Raw genomic sequence first — 26,493 nt, 5'->3', positions numbered from 1 at the left:
TGGTAGATATTAATGCCAGAAATTAGTGATACACGCAAACTTGCCTTTCTGAGGTCTTGCTGCAGCTGCCTGAGGATGACCTCCAGCTGGTTGACTTTGCCCGTTAGCGTGGACGGGGAGCTGCTGTTGGTTTAAACAAAAGAAAGAAAGAAAAAGAACAAGTTTAGGGAACAAAACGTCATGTATAATTCAAATACATGGATCCATTACGGAAATTCAGAGAATTTACTCCTTTTCCCTTTGATTTTGGCATCAGTCTGGGTTTCAATTTGTTATACAATTAAAGCTTAAATACTTAAAAATATTGAAAGTATGGAACCAATAAATCGTCGTTTTGCTTTGATTTAAAAGCTGATGAATCTTTTTAAAGAGTTTTTTTCTAGTACAAGAATAATCTACGGGGGCACATCTCTCACAACTGTGATCACCATTAGCGGATGTAGACGTTGGTATAGCGTACGTAAGCACAAAGTGTCAAAGACAGTCGCTTTAATTGTCTTTCACACTTTTTGTTGTTTTCTTAACAACAACAAAAAATAATCACCTTTTTAAAAGGAACATGCCTAATAGGACAGTGGTTGATGTTTGCAACACAGAAAGGAATTAAGTAGACACTAATGTTCCCCAAATACCCAAATATGAGGAAAAAGGGGGGAACTTTGATGCAGTTAAACAGTTAAGAGGAGAGATTAGTCCTCATCAATCTAAGACAGTCTCTCTGTTTAAGGCAGTTTTTTGCACAGGATTAAGAAACAACCAGAACTTTGACACGTCAAGAGAAGATACAAATTAAGGCTACAGGACGAGGATCTGGTGAATCAGGAGCCAGACCATCAACACGACTGCAGGAGCCGTTCATCAACATAATGTTTTTTCAGCGTGTGAGAAAATGTTGCCTTTTCCTTTTCATATACCTTCTGTTTGTCCCTTGGTTTCTGAGCCATATAAACAGACTGATTTTTATCCGCATGTACAACATGTAGTAGATAACTACATGATGAATTTCACAGAAATGTGACAAAAATGTTTCAGGGTAAAAAGAAATGTGAAAGAAATTAACATTGATAGCAATATTAGTTAAAGCCTCACAATTAAAACGCAGTCTGAGAATGTATAGAAAAGCAAGACTTCTAGCTGCTTCCATTCACTATTGCTACGTATGCTTTACATAACCACAGAGTGTGAAGAGAAAGAAGAACGCGGCCAAACATATCCTTCAACATCTACCTGAATGCTGCACGATGTTTTACGTTTTTGTCACATCAATATTCACCATTCAGGCAAATTACAGGCCGACTGGGCTCGCCACATGGCGCTTTTAAATTCCTGAGGAGGTCTTTTAGGTATTCAAGCTAATCTCTTTGACACAACTCTTCCTGGCTTCTTACTCCTCATATAAATCTTGGTGTTACCAGCTCGCATGGAGCATGAAGAATTACTACTTGGGTGGACATTGTGTAACGCATTAATGCTCCAGTTTGGTGTTCTGTATATAACATTGCCACTCTTTAGCAACTTTTAGTTGCATGCTCTGGGTTGCTTTCTTTTATTCTTTTGTAAATATTTGCTGAGTTTGGGCATAAAACGTTAATATAACTACCATGAGTGAAAAGCCCAAAGACAACTGAAAACAAAGTTGTGAAAATGATGGTGCTCATTGAGTACTGATGAGTATATTTGGTTTAAAAATGTTGCTAACCTGTAGCTCAGGGGTTCCCAAAATTTTTCAGCCTGCAACGCCCAAAATACGAGGCCCAGAATCTGGTCACCCCCTTAGGGAAAGGGGATGGGGGTTTATTTTCTTATTTTTGGTATACAGTAGTAAATTTCATTATAACCCTTTCAAAACAACTTGGTCTGCCCCCTGTTTTAAAACTAGGAATATTGAGCATCTTGTAAAGTTATACTTGCCGTTTCACAAATAAGAAAATCTCTTTAGCGCATCGGCATCAAATTATTATCAGTATCAGGACTTTGAAGCAATTGTGCCAACGACTGTGTGACCTTGTTCTCATAATATAATGATTTTTATTGTCAGAATTTCCACACAAAATATTGATTATGGCTGCTATAGATGAAAGAAAATAAATCATTGGCCAAGGAGGAGTAAATTTCCACTCATATACATATATTTATGTTTTCCAATGTCAAAAAGTTTTCAATTTTCCACCCTAAAAGGCATAGAACTGCTACATTAAAATAGCATATCTCTGACATTGTAAAGTAAGAAATTTGGATCATCTCATGAAACCCAGGTTGTGTCTTTGGAAACCCCTGCTACCCATGATGCAACAGTAGATAAACAAGTCTGAAGCAACTCCTTAAGCGGTCCTCTAGATTTTTACTCTACTTATGAGAAAACCTTGTTTGATGCATCGCATTTCATCACAGGGCGAGATCCAAAACCTAAAAAGGCTTGCTGTGCCAAGTGACAGTCGCTAAGCTGAGACTGACGAAGGGAAAGGCTTTGTTGTGTGTGTGTTCTTGTGCCGTAGACGTTGCCTACTCTGCTTCCAGCGCCGCTCCCTCCGCCTCCACCACCCGCCTGGTCAGCTCTCTGGAGATCTGCAGAGCCTCGACCCGCTGCATGTCTGTCATGGTGCAGAAAGATGCCACGCGCTGGTCTGGAAACAGAACAGGTAAACGGGTCATGTATAACCTGGCTTTGACATCAGAGTAGGAAACGTGAATCATTCATTGTGCAGCTAAATCAGAGCAGGGGCCCCCCCCCCCCCCCCCCACCTAAATGGCAAACATGCGTTCCTAACAGGATGGGTGATTCATTCATGGTTTTAATGAACGACGCCTATTCAAGCATTGTTGCTAAGCCACCTTACTGAAATCTCCATCCAGACAATAAGGACCATGATGCTAACAGGACATTTCTAGCTCGTAACAGACATAGTTAGTCTCCTAGGATACTGCTTTAGTTCTCTCAAACCCTCGAGTTTCCGCTGACAGCTGTTTGGCTCTCACTGTAAAACTGTAAGACACTAGTCATGCTTGTTTTACCATATCAGGCCCTTAAGCCTTGCCAAAGCCACATGGAAAACCCCAAACTTGGCACAGTGCATCCCTGGGATTTCTCAGTTTTAAAGCTTAATGATCTTTTCTCTACAAGCCGATCCTTCTCCAGCCGCTGGTTTCAAGGCTGAAGATGGGAAAATCTGCATATTCAGATTTGAAGTAAGCATTTCCATTAATTTAGCCCCCAACTGAAAGCTAATCCCCTCCAAGACAAAAGTCGGATGAGGACAGAGCTGGTTGCTCTAACACGAGGCAGAAAGGAGAGGGACCAGGTCCTCATTTACATATGAATGAATTCCTTCCCCATATTCCATGGCTGCATCAGAAAGATTAAAGTCTTCTCAGACAGCAGCGATGCCGCCTGTCATTTAGGGATGAGGCGACGTCCAGATTTAGTGGACTTCCTGATCAAATGGAAAAGAAACTAGATCCCCGTGGATAAAAAAAAAAAAAAAAATGCCATAATCGTGAGCGGTCCTGTTTATTTGTGGGAGACTATCTAAATATTTGGAAATTATTTGCAAAAAGACCTATAAGTGCTGCAATTTGCCAAAGCTTATTTTATTAGGGGTCCAAGCCTGCAGAGGCAAGAGCAAAGCTGCAGCTCCATGTCTTTGATTATTATTATAAAAGTCATTCTGCAGCCTCAACCAGACACGAATCTTGGAGAATCTCTAAGAATTCAGACTTATACCTGCACTGATACTCGGATGAAACACAATCTCTTGATCCATCAATCTCAATTTCTTGAGCCTTAATATTTGAATTCTTAAATAGAAAAATGTTATCCATTGCAACACAATTCTACACACCTCTTGAATACACCTCTCCATTTAAAGCTTTGTAATGATGTTCCATGTTTTCCACATCATTACATATTGATGCTACACGCTAATGACAGTTAAATGTTTTTCTTTCAAAAAAAAAAAAATCCTTGATCTTATGGCACGTAAAAGCTGAGTTTGTACCAAACGTAGACTATTTCATTTTAGAACATTTAGAAAAAGTTTGCACAATGTTTGAAGTTTCAGGGTCAATGTTGCTGATGCAGCTAATCGTTGCTGTCCTCAATGACAGTTTAAAGTTGTATAATTCCTTAATAGGTAAATTAAAGACCATTTACAAAGGTCACTTAATGATGCACATCAATAGCTGTTAACAGAAGAAAGTAAAACAAATAAAACGTGCACAGGGTGGAGGAGGCTTGGAACCCTATCATGAAAGTCAGGATTATGACCAGTTTTCTTTATCATAAAAAAACAGAACATCCTTTCAGCATCCACATAATCAAAATCAAAAGCTCTTTTCATCTGGGCCAACTTCCTTTTCTCTTTGCTCTTAACATAGCTGCTTAAATGCAGGAGAAGGATGCTCCAGTTTACAACGACTGCCGTACTGCTGTCAGTCAGACTCTCCATCATCTCCGCTGAACCCCCGCCCCATCAGCAAATGAAGGACTTTAGGCTTTGAAGCCGGAAACGAACCAAAGGGGAAGCTCTGAACTGACAGATGAGCGTACAAAAGCCATGTTCTCTCCTCACGGGTCGGGGTTAGGCAGAGTTCAAATGGAGAGGGAAGAAAAAAAACAAAAAAAAACTCATGGTATGCAAGTAGGGAAAATGAAATGCACTGACATGACGATAGAGCTTAAATTAGGCAGAATTACAATCATAATAAATAATGATGCTGCACACGATGTGGGAAAACTGAATAAAACTCATATAGATAATAATTATACACAGTGATACATTTCAAGCCTGCATTTCTGTTCATTTTGTTGATTATGTCTTCTAGCTGATGAAAATTCATAAGTCAGTTTCAAAGAAAATGTGAATATTACATAAGACCACTAAACAGATTAATACAGAAATGTTGGACTACTGAAAATATGTGCCTGTAATGTACAATACACTCAATGCACTCAATACTCGGAGAGGCTCCTTTTGAATAATTTGCTACATTAATGCAACGTGGCATTGAGGCAATCAGAGTGTCTCTGGGTGTTAAGGCACGCTGGGTCTGGTGTCTCTCATCATCCTCTTGACAATCCCCTAGAAACTCTTTATGGGTTTTTGATCGGGCGATTATGCTAGCCAGTCAGGCACAGTGATACCATGATCATTAAAGCAGATATAGGTGCTTTTGGGAGTGTTAGCAGGTGCCAAGTCTGGCAGGGAGAAATCAGCATTTCTATAGAGCTTGACAGAGGATATAAGGAGGAAGGGATCTAAAATTTGTGCTGACATTGGACTTGAGAAAACAAATGGGATCTGGATAGAGATTTAGACCTCTGAGCTGCAGTCCGATCATTCATCAACTTAGCCCAGATAAGATGCTTCTGATGTTGTCTCCGGTTCAGGAATAGCACAAGGAATGTAACAAGCAGCAATTACCTCTATGGGTTGTGAACCGTTTATCTATCACAGTTTTTCCTTCCTTTCAACTTTCCATTTGCTCGGATAAACCACAGAACAGCCAGCTTACTTAGAAACAACCTTTTGTGACTGACTCCTGTTTGTGGAGGATTTCAATGACTGTCTGTCTCAATAATCTCTTTATTTAGGTAATTATATGGTAATAACATAATACTTTTCCAACAAAAATCCTCTTTTATTGGGTTTATGAAAACTTCAAATTTTTATTTGGGTTTTGATTCCCTGTGAGCAATAATCATTGACATTAACAGAAATCAAAACAAGAAACACATCCCTCTGCACGTAAAAAAAACCCCAATATGAGTGTTTGATAGTCTTAATTTATGCAGATCCAGCCAAGTAAACACTAACTTATGCAATAACGTTATTCTCAACTACCAATGTCGTTGAACTAAAGGGCAAAATAAAACCTAATCACCCCAAAATGGCAACCCCCAACACACTACACTGAAAAGGCACCAGAGTAAAAGTTTTGCCTGCGTGCTGACTTGCTGGTTTTACGGTGTGAAATGATGGCTCATCCCTAAATCTGACTGCGCTTGATGGGAACCACAATAAACGGTCCGGGGAGCAGAGGTGCAAAAAGCAGAAGGATTCCCTAGAGTCACCTCCAGTAGCACTTAGGGGAAGGGAGTAGAGACAAAAACACACAGCTCAACAACGATCTAACGCATGCAAGCCAGGGAGCACTTGCAGGTTACGGACATACAAACACAAACGGCGTAAAGCAGCCAGGGGGCGGGGCTAGGAGGGAGGGGGGGGGGTTCAGACAAGGTGCCAGCAGCTCTAGCCAAGCTGGTTACCTTCGAAGGCTCGTGCTGCATCGACCAGGTGAGACCAGTCCAGGCCCGAGGCAGTGTCTGGGAGGGGCATGAGGCCCGGGTCGCTGAACTTGGACCTATCCGCCAAGGAGCCGTCAGAGAACCAAAACTCACCTGCAGAGACAGGCAGGTATTGTGTTGAGTGTCTGAGCCCAGCCTGAGTTCGTGGGGCTAATGTTTGACTCCAGACAAAGGGAGCTGGGGAGGAAGGGGAGAGGGGCATCGAAGAGGGGAAATGTGGGGACAACTATTCATTGCTGCTGCTAAGAAAAAAAAAAAGAAAAAGAAAAAGGAAGGACATTTATGTAACTTCTGCTGCGCGCATCCAAACCCCTGGCTGGATCAACTCTAAAAAAAAAACAAATCCTCTAAAAGGATGCAAACGCTCACTCTTAAGAGAAAAGGCTTTGCGTCGGTGTGACGGGCTCAAGTCACATTAAAGCGACTTCCCAGCGAATCACAAGAGAGGCCCAGTTTCTGGGGCGATAAATGACTTGTCTCAGAGAATATCGTCGCGTTTCCATCAATATCTCCTTTTCCCTTCGTCTCAAGCCCGAAAGACGGAAAAACGTAAGTAACATGCTCCCGCTCGGCGGAGGCGCATGTGGAAAAGCTTTAGCGAGGAGGCAGAGAGTAGACGGAGAGCTCGAGGTGACATTCTCTTTTCAATTTACCAAGCTTCTTGGAGCTCGAGTGATTCACTGTTTACCAAATTGGGCTGTCTCGGAAAAGGGAAAGAAAGAGAGAAAGAGAGATAGATAGAGAGGGAGAGAGCCTGTGTTCTCAACTACCTTTCAAAACAATCAGGGACCCATCAGGTTGACAGCCAGAGCAGGCCGAAGAGAAAAACATCTTTCTAAAGCCCAATTTCTGTCTAATGGCGGCAGCAAGAGACAGGTGAGGAGCGGTATGGAAATGAGGCCGGAGGGACGGAGAGGGTAGGCGGGGATAGGGATGAGTGAACGAAACATAATGCATGACAGAAACTCTGACACCCCAGGTGGAAAAAAAACTGGCACATTCCCATCAGAGACATTAAAACCCGTCCGACGGTGCAGTCGGGACACGTCCCCCCCCCCGTCTCATTTGCTTCTATACATTCAGAGGATGCTGGGTTTAAGAGTCAGGAAAGGAACGCCGGCCGGCTGTGGCAGGCGAGCCGCATGCAGCCGCACCCCTTTTCCAATTAGTTTGCTATATTGAGGAGTGTTGATGAAATGTGTTCAGTTGTGCTAATGATATCAGTGGGGCACAAGTGGCTCTTCAAGCAAGTAACTATATCCAGGCTCTTATCTGGTGCCGGAAGGAGGGGGGGGGAAAGATAATCACGGGGCGGCATGACGAGAAAGTGTTATTAGCCTTCTGTCTCTGTGAGAGATCTGGAGTTCTGTTTATGTAAAAAAAAGAAAAAAGAAAAAACAGCTTCTCTTTGGTGTTTATTACTGCACAGCTTATGTGACTCCAGGAGTTTAATTGTCCTTCTCAGCGGCTTGTAAAATTAGCCATAACCTCTAGAGTCTTTCACATTTTCTCCCGTTACAACCAGACATTTCCGTGTATGTTAGGTTTTTATGTGAAAGCAGCAGTGCATATTTGAGAAGTGGAAAGAGACATTTTACATCAACCCCTGTGTGCACTGCAAAAACGGAACTAAAAAAAAGTTACATTTTCTTAAAATTAGTGTATCTGTCCTTGATTTGAGCAGGTAAATAAGATGATCTGCCAATAGAATAAGACTTTTGCACTTAAAATAGGAACAATTCATCACCATCATCTTATTTGAAGTGCAGGATGTCTAATTATCTTGATTTAGGGGTCAAAATACTCATTCCATTGGCAAATGATCATATTTACCTGCTCAGAATGTTGCAAAATGTTCTTCTGTTTAAGAACATTTTGCTTATTTTTAGATCCGTTTTTGCAGTGTGTGTGTGTGTGTGTGTGTGTGTGTGTGTGTGTGTGTGTGTGTGTGTGTTTTTTTAAACAAATAATAAAACAGTGTTGTGTGCATTTCTTTGCAAAACGACTCCACCTCAGTGATTGCATCTAACTAACTCTCTCCAGTTTCCCTCTCCCTGCTGAGGAAACGCATCTCTGCAGCATGATGCTACCGCCGCTATGCTTCATTGCGGGGTCGGTGTGCTCACGTACACAGCAACATGAGAACCTTTAATGGTTTTTGTTTGACAATAGATTTCTTTATGCCACTCTTCCGTAAAGGCCAGATTCGCCGAGTGCACGGCTCCACCAGACTTACCATCTTAGCTGCTTCTCTGCTTAATACTCTCCTCTGCCACCTCTCAGTTTAGTTGGACGGCATGCTGGTAGGCTTTACAGTACTTAGTTTTTCTTTCTATTGTTGATGATGGACTGAACAATGCTCTGTGAGATTCTATGAGTTTGGGATATTGTCTTATAACCTTTTCTTTTCCCCGAACTGTTGCCGTTTGTTCAGAAATGCTCCCCAACAAACCTCTGAGGCCTTCACAGAGCGGCTGGGTTTATACTGAGATGTAATGACACACAGGTGGACTCCCTTTACTAATAAAGTGACTTCTGGGGGGTAGTTTGGGGAAAAGGAACTGAATACTAATGTATGCCATACGTAGGATACAATGTATGATTCATTTTGATCTGCTTTATTTTGTTCTATTGCTTAAAACCGACAAAATAATCTGAAGTTCGTGGTTGTGATGCAACAGAAAATGTGAAAATAGGTAAAAATATCCACTTTTGCGAGATTTTTCTGTGCTCTTATGAGCCTTCACGCTTGTACTCACTGCGCAGGTTGGACGCTCCTTGGTTGTGGACCATGCGAGGAGGCAGTGTGCTGTGGTAAGGTGGCGTGGTGCTGAACAGGATGTCGTTGGGCATGGCCTGATCGAGCATGGAGCTGTGCGAGCTGGCGTAGGACGAGGCCTTCCGGTTGCTGCACACGCTCTCGTCCGACAGGGTCCGGTAGAGCGATCGCCTCGGTGACAAACAGCCCGGCGCCAACGCCTGCAGGAGAACGAGAGGCGTTTTATAAACCCGAACGTAGTAATAAAAAGGGGAGAGAAAAAAAAGCGGAAGTAAACAATCCCTCCCAGGATGCACCGCTTCAATCCTTTGACTTTCCAGGGCACAGCGGGTTTACAGCAGCAGCCAGTTGGGTGGTTAAGGCAGCAACATCAGGGAGCTGTGTCAGGAATCAATTACAGCCTTTGCTCTCAGGAAAATGCGACTGATTGAGCCCAGCTGGAGAGTGTCTGACAGAGCGAGGAGACACAGGGGACAGGGCTGGTGGAGGTGGTGACAGAGGTCACTCCCCTGTGGCAACCAGTGGTCACTGAGCTTAATGTGTGAAGCCACAGACAGCAGAGAAGAAATCGTCAACAAGTTGGCCGAGACTCATTTAGGAGAGGACAGAAAAGACATCCCTGCTGCTGAAGAGCTGATTAGAAAGATTATACAGAAAGTATCCCATCAACAGGCCTTATAAAACATAAACATGGCGGTACCCATGCATATTAGGCAAACACCAGAGGCCTTAAAGGTGTTAAGGGGACTGGAAATTGACCATTTGTTCATATCCCCGTTTCTGCTGTAGATAGATAGATAGATAGATAGATAGATAGATAGATAGATAGATAGATAGATAGATAGATAGATAGATAGATAGATAGATAGATAGATAGATAGATAGATAGATAGATAGATAGATAGATAGATAGATAGATAGATAGATAGATAGATAGATAGATAGATAGATAAATAAGTTTGCATACAGCTTGAAAAATCACTCTAGAAATCACTCTAGAAATCACTCTAAACTGCTCGAAAACCGCTGACGGACAGATCATTTATATAATGCTGAATTAATTTTCTGTTGTGACACAAATGTCCAGTTGAGGGACATTTTCAAGATCTTTGAAATTGCATCGGTGAGAAGTCGTGCCACAGGTTGTAACGTGACTCATGATCAAAAGCAAAAAAAAAAAGAGCACTTCCAAAGGTAATTTTTCCTTCAGTATTTCCCAAAGTAGAGTTGATCGAATATTTTGAGGCCCAGACTTCAGCTGTACTTCAGTTTTTTCCCTGTTGGTCTACCCTAGTTCCTCCAAAATAGGTCAGCGTAAGAAGCCAGAAAACATGCCTTCCTCTGTACCCCTTAGAGTGGGCTCTTCGAGTGAAAACCCATGAAACTCGTTTTATTTTATCTGTTTCATGATATAGCTACTACGTCATTATTCCAGTATTATTTTCGTTGATGTTTTACTCTTTTCAGCTTTGTTTGAAGTTATGCCGCACTTATCCTGTCATTATAAAAGCACCAGCCACTCTTGCTTCTTGAAGAAGGGAACTAAAAGTAGGTGAAATTTTCTTGAAATGAGTGTATTTTTCCTTGATTTGAGGACCTAAATAAGACTATTTGCCAATGGAATAAGAAGTTTGCACTTAAAATAGGAACAATTCTTCTCCATCTTCTTATATCAAGTGCAGGATATCTAATTATCTTATTTTAGGGGTAAAAATACTCATTCAATTGGCAAATAGTGTATTTTTCCTTGATTTGAGGAGCTAAATAAGACTAATTTCAAGAAATGTTTTCTTACTTTTAGTTCCCTTTTTGCAGTGTGTATCTACTTCTTGCTCCACGTGCTGCAATGTTGGATTTTCACTTCTGAATGGAGATTGGGATAACCTTTGACGATTCCAGGTAGATCACAGCACGTTATGCAGAAGCTGCGTGGCCAACAGTCCAGGAGGGAGCCAGCTGGCAGAGCTGACCCAGTGAGGATGCGAGGAATACGGCGTGCACAACTCAGAGCTGACCTGAATGCACCAACACCATTACTGCGTTTCCATGCAACCTTTTATCCTTCGGTTAACAAGTTAAATTAATCACAGCTTTACGTAGACGTGACGCGTGTGCAGCTACATGGAAGAGAGGGCTGTGTTTTTGGTTTTGACCGGTTTTATAACAAGGTCTCTGAACCAGGTGGCTAACTTTGTTGCGCGCAATGACGAAGCATTGAGTCTGCTCTGAAACCTATATCCTGATGTTGTGGTGAACATCAGAGCAAAAACTTTAAACAGTTATGGCAGTAATAGAGACAGTCTTTAAAAAGTCACTAAACTTTAGTAGCTTGTTTTTCTACCTTTCAGCCTTTTGTCAAATGAGATTATCTGGATCCTTGAGGACCGCTCTGCTAACTAGGATTGCAGGTTTGTTACCAAAAATACTAAATATTAAAATTTTATTAAAATATTGTTCAACAAAGTATAAGCTCAGGGTGTTTATTATGTTTTAGACCTCTCACTGTAACATATATATAAAATCAATCTTTATTTGTCATTGAAACATACATTTCTATTGAAATCCATCCTCTGTATTTAACCCATCTCTTAGGGAGCAGCGGACTGCTACTGTGTGGCGCCCGGAAAGCAGTCTGGGAATGAGGGTCTTGCTCAGTGACCCATAGTGACAATCTGTGGGATTTGAACCCAGAACATAGCAGCCTCTCCAGGATGCAAGCACCTAACTCTCAATCCATTAGGCCCCCACTCTCCCTCTGTATTTCCAGTTAAACCATACAGGATATTAAAGGGGAAATATGCAAAATCCACTTTCCTAGCTCCTAAAAAACATTTTGTTTTGCACTTAAAGTCTCTAGGAGTGCAGACAATTCTACTTTAGTCACTTCAGGAGCTGCACAGATATCTTTCTAGTCTGTTTGGACTTTTAAGCATTCAGTTTTCTCTTCCCTATTACGTTTTTTTAAACAATAACGTCACAGTATTTGCTGCGGAGCTGCTAAATAAGATCATGGACTTCCAGGTAACCAAGTTCACAAATCAGCCATTTGTGAAAATGGGATTTTGTGGTCTAAGATCAACAATGCCAAAGCAACAAATGGTAAATAAAATGAGCTTATATGGCGCTTTTCCAGTCATACTGGCCACTTAAAGCGCTTTACACTGTAGCCACATTCACCCAGTCGCACTCACTGACACGCACACATTCATACACCTATTCACAGATCGGTAGGCAACTTGAGGTTAAGTGCCTTGCCCAGGGGCACATCGACAAGGGGTAGCTGGAATCTACCCATTGAGCCACAGTCGCCCACAACAAGCGGATAAGTGAAAATGTTTGGTTGTTGGGAATATTAATCCACACAATTCATTACACCGACCCCCAGGATACTACAAAAATGGCCGACCGGGGTGGAGGGGAACGCCCTGTGACCTGGAGGGGGTGGGGTGTGAAAGCGCCTCCTTTGCATTTATGGAATTCAGACCAAAGCATTGCAGTTCCACTTTATATAGACCAGGGCCGGATTATCCATAAGGGCCATTGGGCCGGTGCCCAGGGCCACCAACCATGGGGGGGGGGGGGGGGGGGTGGCACCACATGACACATGCTTTAAAAATATATTTTTCATAAATTGTTATATTATTTACTTGAAATTGTTGAAAGACCATGCATTATTCGTTTTGTGAACACTGATGTCACAATAATATTAAATGATAAATAAATCAAGATTTTTTTTTATTTCAACATTTTAAAATGAGATATTTGAGTATTGCTCACTGCTCATATGCCTACATGTAGTTGTGTAAGTTAGTAAATAGTAAATTACATTACAGAAATCCCCTTGATTATGTCTGATGTTTTTGACCGGAGGGCAGCACGGGTAAGGGGGGGGGGCTTTGAGGTATAGTGCCCAGGGGCACCACATTGTCTTAATACGGGCCTGATATAGACCACAACTGAATGACCTAAATGTGAGATGGAACATTTTAAAAGCATATGTCCCCTTTAAAGGCAAAAAAAGATAGAAAGGTAGAAACTACCTCACATTCTTCTAGACAAGAAGCACAATTTTGCTGGATTGTATATTTTTATTGTTCATAAGTCAAGGAGACTGAATTCAGCTGCAGTAACTGATTCATGAAGTGGAAATGGAGCCAAACAAATCAGCATAACGAACATTCTGGATCAGCTGGCGTATCTTGAATTCATCAGGGCTGTCTGGAGAACAAGCCAGGTTAGCTGTCCATCTATCTCTGTGTGTAACAGAGTAAACACGTGAGTAAGTGCTTTAGATTAACCATTACAGCTTACAGCATGGGGCCCGACATCATGGTCACCGCTGACCTCCTTCTTCCACATTGATCGGTGATTATTTCAATGCTTTATTGCTGGTCAATGCACGTCATATAATGGATGCAATAGAAAGGATAAAGCACGTGCTGTCAGGTCAGCCACTGTATCCACAGGCAGTTACGTTTGAAATCCTTTGCAGTTAGTGGTTTGGTAATAAAACCTAGGGCCGTTTGGCACAATAGCCGACGTCTTCAGATGGAAACATGCCACTGCAACGGTCAAAACGTGGTTATGCAAACTCTTCATTGGTGGGGGAAATTAGCACCCTCCCAGCATACAGAGCGACACGGCAGCGAGCACGGCGGCGAGACTACGGCAGTGTTTCATGACTGTGGTCAGAGCTGTGACAGAGGATCTCCTGTTTAAACACGCAGAACCACAACGACCGATCCCATCCATCACTGTCCCATTCAGTTTACGTAAATACAGCAGGGGTGACATCAAAAGCAGCCGCAAATGATACACGGAGCAGCTGCACAGATGAGTAAATAATCCGCCTTTTGCTTCCCAGCTGTAACCCACAATACGCTGCTATCTCCGCAAGCCAACACCCAGCCATCTCCATTTCAAAGACAGATCCCCCCCCACAGGTCCCACAGTGGGAATTTAACAAACATCCAGTCTGTCTTTAAAGCAGAGAGACGCTCATGCCTCCTTTAACCTAACACACTTTTCTCATATTGAAAGTTTACAAGATAAAAACCCCCACAAGGTTTTCACACATCAGAACAACTTTGAACGGAGATTTTCTTCTCTCTTATGTATGAAGCAGAAAACAACACAAAATTAGAGCTTCAATAAATAGGAACCGCTTTCAAAGGCCGTGCTATGTTCTACGTATCTGAACTCATAACAGCACTGCCAGACTAAAACTTAACAATCATAGTATGATGTTGTGTAACTGTGTAACGAAACTTGCCTTTTGGGGGGGGGGGGGGTTAGATGATATACCAACATCAAGTAGTGAAACACTATGAAGTGGTAGGGAAATAATAGAGGGATTTAAAATCTTTTAGAATCAAAAATATTAGAGGCGTGGTGTACATTTGTATTCAGCCAACTTGAGTCAATAACTTGTAGAATCAACTTCCACTGCAGTCACAGCAGTAAATCCTTTAGGCTGTGTCTATCCCAGCGTTGCTTCACATCTACATACTGACATTTTGGCCCTTTCTGCTACTTAAAACAGCTGAAGCTCTGTCAAAATGTATGGGAAGTGCTTGTGAACATCAATTTCCAAGTCCTGTCACAGATTCTCAGTTTGATTTACGCCTGGACTTTGACTGGGCCATTCTAATACATTAATATACTTTGATCTAACATTATTTGTAGCTCTGGCAGCGTGTTTAGGGATTCCTATTTTTGCTTGAAGGTGAGCCTCTGTCGTAACCTCGGGTCCTTTTTTCATCCCAAAAGCATGCGGTGCCACCATCGTATTTTATTGTGGGGAATCTGCTTTTACTGTAATGTGTTGGATTTTAGCCACACTCATTTTTGCAAAAAGTTAAATTATGTTCTCTCCTCATCATTGAAAACGGCTTCCATCTTGCCAAACTTCCACGAAACATGTGGCCTGCACTACTGAGAGTTGTCTCCTGACATACGCTCCACCCCTGAGCTCTGCAGCTCCCCCAAAGTTACCACAAGCTTTTATGTTGTGCCATACTTTTTACATTTCTGTATGGTGGAAGGCAGAGGGCTCTGTAGGATGTCTCTAGATTGGGATACTGTTTCCTAATCTAATCCTACTTTAAACCTCTCCATAACCTTATCCCTGACCTTTCTGCAGTATTCCCGGGTTTTTATGATGCTGGTTGTTCACTAATGTTCCCTAACAAACAGCTGGATTCATAAAGAGGTTAAATGACCAGATGTTCACCAACTTGGTGATGTCTAATGTAAGGACTTGCTTTGAATTTTATTTAGCAGTATCAGAATAAAGGAAGCTGAAAACCATATATTCTTTCCACTTCGCAATTATGATTTTAGACTTCCTTTATTGTCATTCTGTATGCACAGAGTGCATACAGAACGAAATTTCGTTTTCAAACAGCTCAGAAAAATTGCAGTAACTCTACAAGATACGTTGCTGTGAAATTACAGTACAGGATCAAAATGCAGTGATAAATTGCAGTAATTTACAGGAGAAATTTTATCTATCAGATAAAAACAATATAAATACACTGCAGTTTTTGAGTGCAACATAAGATAAAAAAAAGAAAAAAAAAAAACTCAGGGTGTATGAATACTTTTGAAAGGTAAATTTGCTTTATCTTTGAACTGATCAGTTATTAAAGGATCACGGGTTAGATCTTTGCACTTCTGTGTACAGCAGCGCCCTTATCAGCTGTGAGCCAGCTCCGACACGTCCACCGAGACGTTTTCCTGATTACCCTGACTGAAAACTCCCCGCAGCCCGCGCAGAACAAAGACGGCACCTAGCGCTGGCCCCTTCTTTGACGTGCCACTGGGGAGGATGTGTTGGGACAGCCACCTAATTCAGATGCTTTTCTTATGTTTTCCCACCGAAGTTTTGAAAAGAGGAAATGTTGTGGGAGACTAATTCTGCAAGCCGTCCCTTTCCTTTACGTCAGTCACACAATGGCCCGTCTGTCTGTCCGAGCGGACGCTGTGGCTGGCAAGGAAAGTCTCCGTGCACCTGCTCACCCGCACGAATAAAAAGACTGGCACTGGGTGAACTGTCAGAGGGCACAATGAGCTATGCTGCTTAGTCATTTGGAAACTTCCAGTAGAATATTTATAGCGTGAAATGACTGAACCTTGCATCCAACAATGTAATTTCCCTGATTTAAGTATTTTATGTACTCTCCGTGCAGCTCAAGCAAAGCTGCTGTCAGGCGAAGAGCAGTACGTCTTATTTGCACTGCAAAAATGGATCTAAAAATAAGTAAAATGTTCTTAAAGTTAGTGTATTTGTCCTTGATTTGAGCAGGTAAATAAGATTATTTGTCAGTGGAATGAGTATTTTGACCCCTAAAATAAGATAATTAGACATCCTGGACTTGAAATAAGATGATAGAGATGAGTTGTTCCTATTTCAAGTGCAAAAATCTTATTCCATTGGCAGATCATCTTATTAACCTGCTTAAATCAAGGACAAATGCACTAATTTTAAGAACATTTTACTTATTTTTAGTTCCGTTTTTGCAGTGTGGGATCATATGGATGTCTGTTAGGAATGCTTGGCATTGCCACCCATCGCCCACACCCACCACCACCACGATACTTCTCTCTCCTCCGTTGTTTTTCCGTGCGCTATGTTATCAGGCTGGAGGAGGCGATTACAACAAACAACCAGCTGGTCTTTGAATCAAACAATCAGCACCTGGCAGCGTCCTTTTGGGTCACCGGCTACTTCTCAGCTGGAAGCAACACACATTCAAATCAAGGTGTGTGTTTCTCTCATTACTGAAACCGTGTCAATGCCGCCCGGTTGCTTCGGAAGTGCAGCGCGTTTATTGAACAGTAAGCCAAAAGGGAAGGATGACCGTGAACAAACCTGCACACCGAACCGATTCATGCGAGGCACAATGCTTGCCTGTGCCAGAGGACGTCGCTGGCTTGCTTTTTTGTAAAAAGAAATGACCGGCATCCAAAAAAATTAACATATTCGGACGTCTCCGGGGTCGATGATGGACCCTGAGGGCAGAGGAACATCAAACATTCCCATCCTTAATACATGATATCCCAAGTGTGTAAACTTGGGCCCCTTTTTTGAATCAGATTAACCTTACATTGTGTAAGTCAGAGGTTACACAGGGATCAGCAGGGTGGAGGTCTATCAGCTGTGGAGCTCAGAAGCAGATTCAGCTGACAGGGAGCAGATGTTTGCTCCTACTTGGACGTGCTTCCCAGTAAGAGCTTGGGTCTGCCCTCGTGTTCTACAGTTATAGATTCTTATAATAGTAGCAGATTGTGTTGTCTCTCCGCAATATAGGCTGCAGGTGCATCCCAGTGAATTAAAGTATCATTAGAAAGCTATTTTATTTCAGTTCTTCACTTCAAAAAGTCAATCTTATACACAGATTCATTACAGTGATGTAATGAATTACACAAACCAAAACCTATGAAGGCACGTTAACTTATACAGACTTTGTAGTTCTAACAATAACCAGTCCAGTTGCTTGCTATCGTCTTCTTAAACAGAGTTGACATACTGGCGAGGATTTACACTATATATCTGATATTATTTGCTGTGAACAACAGAGGCGGAGATGCCCGAAGGCCTCTTATCCACATGGATCACCAAAAAGTCATGTGACTTACGAAAGGGTAAATGGTGCTACTTAGGCTGTATATTGACCTGAAAAATAATTGAACCTATCTCAAATTAAACTTATACTTAGAGGTCAAGATTTACGTGGTTCTGCTTTAATTTCTGTTAATTCTGATGACTATGTTTTATAGCCAATGAAAACCAAAACTTAAGTTTCCCAGAAAAGTATTATATTACTTTAGACCATTAAAAATAGATACTTTTATACAGAAATCTTGGCCCTCTTAAAGGTGTGTTCTGCACTAATACTCAATGCTTGGTTCAGGGCTCCTTTTCATTATTTACTGCATCAATCCAACATGATATGGGGGAAATTTCTCCACGTTATCAGTCACTGACATACTCCAAAAGAGTGGTAAGGCCCACAACCTGAATCAAACATGGAGAAGCAGCATTTAGTTCTTCCAAAAAAAGTAAAAAATAAAGCAACTGGACTTGTTTTTCATAGTTGAAGATGTTTCGCTTCCTCTCCAGGAAGCTTTCTCAATTCAAAAAGTCTGGAGTGATGTGGAGTACCAAGCTTTATACCACTGCCCAAACAAAGGCCTTGTAATGGCTTAGATAACATGCAAATTAAACCGAAACAGGTCCACCCCTTAGTAATGGGCGGTCGTTAAAGCCGTCAAGCCAGCAGATTGAACTGAAACTGGTCCACTCCTCTGTAACGAGGAGTCGTTAGGGTCGTTATTGGCCTGGCTTAAAGGAACAATGTTTTGATCACCCATATGATGGTGAGAATTGAGGTGATGATTGGGCGGAATTAATCCTATACTATTTGCTTTGTTTTTAACTTTTTTTGGAATGACCATGACCTGGATGACTGAGAATCTTCACCAGCAGCATTTAGTTCCTATGCTCCACTTATCTGGAACAAACTTCCAGAAAACTGTAAAAGTGCTGAAAGCCTGAGTTCCTTTAAATCCAGGTTAAAACCTTGTTTGTTTAGGATTGCCTTTTACTGTTCTAGTTAAACTGTTTTACTGAAACATCATTAGTTGAGGTTTGTAGTCCAACTGTTTTTAATGTTTGCTTTTAGTTTCCAGTTTCCCATGCTTTATTTTGTTTCAGTTTTTCTACATTTTATTCCAACTTGCTTTTATTCTGTTTTTATTTTCCTACATTTTGATCATATAAAGCACTTTGTGTTGTCTTAGTACTGAAATGTGCTATACAAATAAATGTCCCTTGCCTTGCCTTGTGTTAAGTCACTCCTGAACCAGAGACAATGTTAGAATCAGCTTAATCTAAGGAGAAAAAAGGCTGGACAGTTGCTCTGTGGTCCAATGTCTTATTTTATAGAAGAAGATTCATTATTTGTTCCGAGTATGGGAGTAGGGCAAAGAGACTCAGAGTTATAGTTGCTTGATGTTCAATGTGAAGTTTCCACAGCCAGTGTGTTTTTGGGCTGCCATGTCATTTGCTGGCGTTGGCCCACTGGGTTAATGACCTGTCTGCTGGGACATTTTACTATATGGAGAAGTAGCAGGCCACACCATGAAAACTACCAACACCTGCTTTGATGACCGTGTTATCACTGTGCTTGATTTGCCTGGCAAGCTGTCATTATCTAAACCTCATTGAGAAACGACGGAGGATTGTCAAGAGCAAATAGTGCGGATGAGCTGAAGGCTCCCAATAAGGCAACCTGCACTGCAAAAACGGAACTAAAAATAAGTAAAATATTCTTGAAATTAGTGTAATTGTCATTGATTTGAGCAGGTAAATAAGATTATCTGCCAATGGAATTAGTATGTTGACCCTTAAAATAAGATATTTAGATATTCTGCCCTCTAAATAAAAGGATGGAGATGAGTTGTTCCTATTTGAAATGCAACAATCTCATTCCATTGGCAAATCATCTTATTTACCTGCTTAAATCAAGGACAAATACACTCATTTCAAGAAAATCTTACTTATTTTTAGTTCTGTTTTTGCAGTGTGGGCTTCCTTAACACCTCGGCAGAACCACGGACTGATTGGCTCCACGCCATGCTGCAATGATGCAGGAATCCTCATTAAATCACCAAACACCGAGTGCATATATTGTACTTTGTGACGTGTGTCAGTGTTTTTAAATCCTCTTTTGCTTAATGAGTGTTTGTAGTACAGGTTTCACTTTCTGATCTTAATTCAGATGGCCTTCATAAGCATCAATCAGCCAATCAGCTCAGTGGCCTCACCTTGCGACTCCTGTCTTCTCCTGGCGGGCTGTCGGGCAGCAGCAGCTTACGAAATTCTTCTTTTGACAGCCTCTGCAGGGATTTTCCGTCGCACTCTGCCGTCTGGAGCCGGCACGCCGCCGCCTCCTCTGCATACAGCTGCCTGCGAATCATATAAAGGACAAAGAAGACCAGCTTTCACATCTAGGGATACTACCGCCACATCCTGAGAGGGAGGGCCCGGCTACTTTCTGGAATACCGGCCGAACAAAGAAAAGGCGGTCCAAGTGAAGGATTCATTCGCACATGCCAACATCAGGAATCTCCATGCTAGTCAGTTACATATGGGGCAGCGGGGGAGGAGGGAAGCCAGAGAGAGAGAGAGGGGGGGGGGGTTATTTCCAGTACCACCTTGTCCAATATTACTGTGCCAAATCCATGAATAAAGAGACTGCGACGAGTGCAGCCAAGCACTGTGAGGGGTAGGAACAAAACCAAAGCACTTTGAACAAGGAGTATCACAGACCAGGGGAGTGCTCAACACAGCAACAACAAGGGGGAGACACAAAAGCTGTTATGCGGGGATTGGAGGAGGATTCACGCGAGGTGACATGTTGTCTTGGAACCGGTTGTCAGCAGGTTTTGTTTGAAAACATCTAAATGATTCTGATTGTGAGAGTGTCGGGTGTTAAGAGAGGAGGGTACAAGGCAACGGAGGATGCGAACAACCTGGCGCTCGTGAAGCCGTGTTGCTGTTAGAGGCGCTGCTTTAAATGAGCAGCCTGTGCACAACACTCTGAGGACTGCTGGCAGGGTGTTAGATGGCCACGGGGGTTATTGGTTAGACGGCTAGACGTTGGGACAGGCCGGCTGCGACGGCTACCGAGAGACGCACCGCTTTATGTACTGCTGGAATGGTCTTTATGCGCATTCTCACATCTATTTCACGTGACAACCATAAATCTCAGTCTGCTGAATATTTAGGTGTTACTTGGATTTTATTTGATATCCAGTTGTCAAATGGAAAGAAAAAGGCATATAGTTTTTAAAATGTATTCATAAATAACATTCTGAAAAGTGTGTGCGTATGTATTCAGCCTCCCTGGGACAATCAGCAATACAAGCTGCACGTATTTTGGAGTGTCTCTGCATCAGCATCTGACATTTTTTTGCTCTTTCTTCTTTCCATAACAGCTTGGGCTCTTTTCAGAAAGCATGAATAATAATACTAATCATATAATCATAATAATAATCCAAGTCTTTTCACAGATTTTTGTTTGGATTTAAGTCTGGACTTTGATTAGGCCATTCTAACACATGAATACACGTTGCTCTAAATCACTCCATTGTAGCTCTGGGTGTATATTTAGAGTCATTATCCTACTGGATTGTAACCCTCTGCCCTAGTCTGAAGTATATTTCACCCTCTAACATGTTTTCTTCCTGGGAAAAAAAGCATCCCCAAAGCCTGATGCTGCTAGCACCAGAGCAGTGATGGCGTGCTTTAGGTAATGTGCAACATTTGTTTCCGCCACATGTAGCGCTTTGCTTGTAAACCAGAAAGTGTCTGACCAGAGCAGCTTCTTTCACATTTTACTGCATTCCTTACGTAACTTGTCACAAACGTTGAGCATGACTTCTCATGGCTTTCTTTCAGAAATGGCTTTCTTCGTGCTACTCTTCCAATGAGGTCAGATTTGTTTGAGTGCACAACTAATACTAGTTGTCCTATTGATAGACTGTCAATCTACTGTATGTTGCTCCTCCAGAGTTAGCGTGGACCTCTTGGCAGCTTCTCTAATTAATGCTTTCCTTGCCCGGCCTTCAAGATTAGACCAACGACCATGTTTTAGTAGGTTTACAGTTAAGCTAAACCCCTTTCAGCTTTGCAAAATGGACAACAAACAGTTCTGGGAGAAGCTAAAAGCTGGTGATGTTTTCTAATCTACCTTGCTTTAAACTTTTCCACAACCTCTCACTGACCTCGATGCTGACAGTCATGGAGCTCCTTGTTCACTATCGTTTTCTAGTAAACCTCTGGGTCCTTCACAAAACATCTGGATTTATTCTGAGGTCACACAGTAAACAAAGATATACTTTGCTTACTAATTTGTGAACTTTTAAAAAAGTGTTGATCAGATTTTATTTTAGGCACCAGAGTAAAAGGGGTCTGAAATAGAAATGCACATCACACTTTTCAGCTTTTTTTACTAGAAACATGTACAGTATCTTTTCCTTTCCACTTCACACTACAATTATGCACAACAGTATGTTGGTCTAGCACATAGAAGCCCCCACAAATTACATTTGTGGTTGTAATGTGATAAAATAGTGAGGAAAAAACAAAACATGTTTGAGCGGTAAGAACACCTAAAAAGCATAGTGTTGAGTGTTAGGTTACTATGAGCATGGCAACCACACATGCTAAAAGCATGCTGAGACGCTCAGCTACTCTTAAACCAGCATCACTGGCTACATTTTGCTGAAATAGTTGTTTAATTGTTAATTTCCTCCGGCTAAACTGTTGTTAGAGTGGGAGTTGGGTTGTACAGAAAGAAACAGCGGAAAAGCCACAGCTACTGATACAGACGTGGTCGCCCCTTGAATGTGTCACACGTTGACAGGACCGGCACTTAAGACCGGCCGTGACATTCAAGTGGCATGACGGTCCAGGACAAACAGGGCGGGGGGGCGGGGGGGTTGGGACAGTGTGCAGGGGGAGCAGGCTGGGTCAGGCTGGGGCCACGGGGGTTCGACTGTAACCGTGTACCTGGAGCGCACAGACAGCAGTTTGAGTAGGAAGGCTAACAAGCTCTCCGCTCCTCTGAAAACAAGAAGCAGAAGCGAGAAAGAAGCAGCGTGGGATTAGACGCATTAAAACAGATCCTGTATATCATACAGTGTTAGGTTAAATGGGGAAAAAAAAAACTTCACAAAGGGGGAAGAGAAACTTCATTTTGTTAAAGCAATATCGGGCAAGTAATATTAGGCCCATTTATCACGAGACGCTGTTATGTAAGGAGAAATAAAACGGCAGGAATATATAAACAAGCAACGGGGAGGCTAAATGAATTACGGAGCTTTTTCATAAGTCGGCAGAAGACGACTTCGGCGCCGGCGATCAATCACAGAGCAAATTTCACAACTTCAATTTGATTACTCGGAAGCTGAAGCTGGGGGTTTCGGCGAGGGCAGATCTCACTTTCGCTCTTCCGAAACATGCCCAGAGCTGACTCTAACACCCTCAAACGAGTACTTACATACATCTAAACGTCCCTGTAGCGGGCCATTTAATTATCGGGGAGACGGTGTCAGCCAGTCATCCTCCTACTTCATCTATAAAGAAAGAGAACTTTCTGAACTTTCCTAAACGACTGCGCTCGTTTCTCTGCCCGGGCGACAGCTCTAGTGGCTGCGCTGTGGATGGTGTGACAGATCGTTGCTTGGCTCCCAACAGAGAGGCTGATCAGTCAGAAGCCCAGCAAACCCAATCCACAGGGACCTGACATCAGACGAATGATCAATAACGACATGTGACATGTGTCAAGTGTATTATGTCAGCGGCTTCATTGAGCTTATTTATTTTGTGCCTGTCGGCTTCAATCAGGGCCGGTTTATAAACTCTGGGTGGGCCAGACAATGCAGCGAGTCTGAAAGGAGAACGCTCCAACAGCACGCTTCACACCTGGTGCTAGCAGGCAGAAATAATCACAGGCACTGAGCCTTAAATACCAAAGTTCACACCTGGTATTGAACAACCCTTCAGAGCACCTTGACTCGCTCTTAGGCCTCGTGTGCGAAGAGAACCTAGTTTTCTTACTCTCAGCCAGTGCATGAAAATGTACAAGAAATAGGCATGGGCCGATATGAAAACCAAAACAATACCACGGGTTAACAATATCATGATATTAACAGCAAGATTTAAGACAAAAATGTATCTGATGAGCTATTTGCTTTAATTTAGAACTGACTGACAACCAGCTTGTAACTTGCTGGCTGTAGTTTTAAATCAGCGTTACTTTAAAAACAGGGCGATTGCTCAAATTGTTTGGGTGTTTAAGTTTCCATGCCTTGCCTATTTTCTATAAGGATAAGAAAAACACTGTTGTCTTCTTGTTGTACAGCAACAAGTGGCGTACAGGCGACAATGCATTAATTTATGCTCCTGTTTTGTTTTTTTTTGTTAGCGAACTTAAAGCCTTATGAATGGTATTATGGATCATTTTAGAGATTTTGAAAATGCAACATTGTGAAATCTCAGTACACCATAATACCATTAATCTGCAAATGCCGTAATAAAACAGTTTAAGTTAGAGACGCACTGAGAAATCAGCTGCTGACCGGAATTGCAGGAACTGTCGCATCGAATCAAATGCACCATAACCAAGAGCTAACGGGTCATGCTAACAGCACCGCTCTTTGGTGTGGATGTTGTTACAGACGGAACAAGGTTAGCCATTCTCACTATCCATGATGTGTATCAACGACGGAGTCGACTGCATGATTTAAGGTGTTGAACGCTATTAAAAAGAAACTGTATATTCTACAGTGTTGTTTTTACTATTCATTTAGGCTACTATAAAATAAAAATACCAGCATATAATGGCCATTGTGCTCCTTTTGTATTTTATGGTTTTACTACTTTTTGGGCCAACTATGTCAATTTGTGCCTGCCTTGTTGACATTTTACAGACTTCTCCAAAGGGGAGCTTTATTTACTTTTTGGGTTTCAAGCCTCTTAAATAACACGCTGTATTTGGAAATATTATCAAGCTTTTGGAAATTTCAAAGGAATGGCAAGGATCTGCATTCCTTACAGGCAGAGACTCAAGCTCACAGTCAGTAAAGCCGAACATGCTAATCGCTAAAATAAAACGCTAAAGATTTATTTTAGTCTTTGAATAAATATCCTGAATGCTTTTAATTCCAGTTGTTGCAGAGGAATTGGTTGAAATCGTCACTGCCGGAAAGCAAAACTGGCCACATTTCTGTGATCAAAGGTTACATCTCTAATCAAGCACTGCCGACTAAAGCGTCTTCGCATTTAAGCACATCAGATATTAAAAAAGCCCACTGCTGACAAAGGCAGTATTAAAAAGAAGAGTTATTTAGATATGCATAAAGAAAGAAAAATATAAGTCGTGTAAAAGAGATGTCAAAGAAAACAAATTTTGCTGTTTCTGCATCGTCGTCCTCATTTTTGGATGAGCTCATTGGTTGACTCTCTGGACCTTCCTCTGTCTCTCACACACACTCACCCACACTCTGATATGTTGGGAGGTCCCTCAGTGCAGTGGGCAGCATCACCATCACCATCAGCATCAGCATCAGCATCAGCATCAGCTGTCTTCAGGCTCACTGGGAGCTTGCAGCTGGACTGTGTGCGTGTCTGTCCACAGGCCTCGGAGCTGGGACCCGGCTCTGGGCCTGTGCTGCTCGTCTGGGGGATGGTGTACACCTTGGAGGAGTCAGCGGACATACAGTACCTGGCACCGCGGGCGAGGGGACTGCCAGAGTGGTGTGAGCCACTGATCAGACAGCAAAAAAAAAATAAAGCATAACGTAACTCAAACGTGAACAAAACAATGAATGAAAAAAAAAAAAAAAAAAAAAAACAACACAGAAAGGTAAACAAAAGTAATGATGATAATAATAATGATAGTAGTAACAGAAAGAAGCGTTAGCAATAAAAAAAGGTGTGGCTGCTGGCGACACGAGCGAGGCAGATGTGTAGATATGACCCTATTGGGTGATTTCTTATTAGCCCAGAATGGTTCCTGAATGGTCAGCATTGCATTTTGGCTAAGATGACATAATCCTCTGTAAATCAAAAATGCCCCCCCCCCCCCCCCATCTACCTCCCCTTTAACCCACTTTCATCAGACGACTCTGCCCCGGTCTGTCACGCGCGCATTCCTGCTGAACTTTGTCCTTTCAATATTTCATCAAATATCAAACGACAGAGCACATTTATGGTTCAGTGCATTCAACCACAAAGAGGTATTTCCTCCTCTTGCTCTCGGTGCGACGCAGAGGTTTCCTCAGACATCTGCTGCTGCTGCCGTGTGACCCCTTGCTGATTTACGGGTCTCCAAGCACGGCGAGTAAAAGCAACTTACCCGCTGCTACGTATGCGGGCAACTGTTTCTAATCATGTTATTTGGGGGGGAATTCAGCCTTGAAATTAAGATTGCTTGGTCAAAGTAATGAGTCGTTTGCTGACAGGAATACTACTCCGGCAACAGCTTAGTTATGCCGTTACAAAATCTAATCATTGTGAGTAGGAGTGGTCAAAAAAACTTCCCAACTTCTGATGACTGCCTTTGCTTTGGGGATATGCATTAAATAAGAGCGATGCAGAAATAAGCTGCCGTCGTTCTCAGAAACCCACATTTGGCGGAGGTTTTTCCCCTCTGTTAATTTTCCCTTTTTATCGATGGCCGGCAGCTTGGATTTAATGTCTCTTGGCTGCTAAGTACTTTAATCACGAATAATAAAAGGAGACAGTAATGAACTGCACAACGTCGTCAACTTCGCAGCTTTAAAAACATCAAATAAGTAAAGAAATGATGGGAAAATGCCCCTGTCACTTCTGTTTATT

The 26,493-nt window shown here is 42.1% G+C and overlaps 1 protein-coding gene across 5 annotated transcripts in view; it reads right to left on the bottom strand.

Moving 5' to 3' along the window:
- LOC105916024 (signal-induced proliferation-associated 1-like protein 2) overlaps nucleotides 1–26,493 on the bottom strand; it is a 132,351-nt gene that overhangs the window by 555 nt on the left and 105,303 nt on the right. Inside the window, exons 15-21 of one of the 5 annotated variants that reach the window (XM_012850317.3) lie at nucleotides 25,151–25,420; nucleotides 22,663–22,716; nucleotides 19,914–20,055; nucleotides 9,064–9,283; nucleotides 6,266–6,397; nucleotides 2,507–2,624; nucleotides 45–123 (exon numbers count right to left, since the gene is read on the bottom strand). In XM_012850317.3, coding sequence (XP_012705771.2) covers nucleotides 45–123; nucleotides 2,507–2,624; nucleotides 6,266–6,397; nucleotides 9,064–9,283; nucleotides 19,914–20,055; nucleotides 22,663–22,716; nucleotides 25,151–25,420 — 1,015 coding nt within the window. Of the gene's footprint in view, nucleotides 1–44; nucleotides 124–2,506; nucleotides 2,625–6,265; nucleotides 6,398–9,063; nucleotides 9,284–19,913; nucleotides 20,056–20,107; nucleotides 20,223–22,662; nucleotides 22,717–25,150; nucleotides 25,421–26,493 lie in introns of those variants that run through there. The other 4 variants (XM_036126532.1, XM_036126533.1, XM_036126534.1 and 1 more) reach the window with 4 other exon arrangements.

This window comes from Fundulus heteroclitus, chromosome 22 (assembly GCF_011125445.2).
Source record: "Fundulus heteroclitus isolate FHET01 chromosome 22, MU-UCD_Fhet_4.1, whole genome shotgun sequence".
NCBI classification, from domain to species: Eukaryota; Metazoa; Chordata; class Actinopteri; order Cyprinodontiformes; family Fundulidae; genus Fundulus; species Fundulus heteroclitus.
The sequence above is the reverse complement of the archived record's forward strand: the minus strand, read 5'-3'. Positions and strand labels throughout refer to the sequence as shown.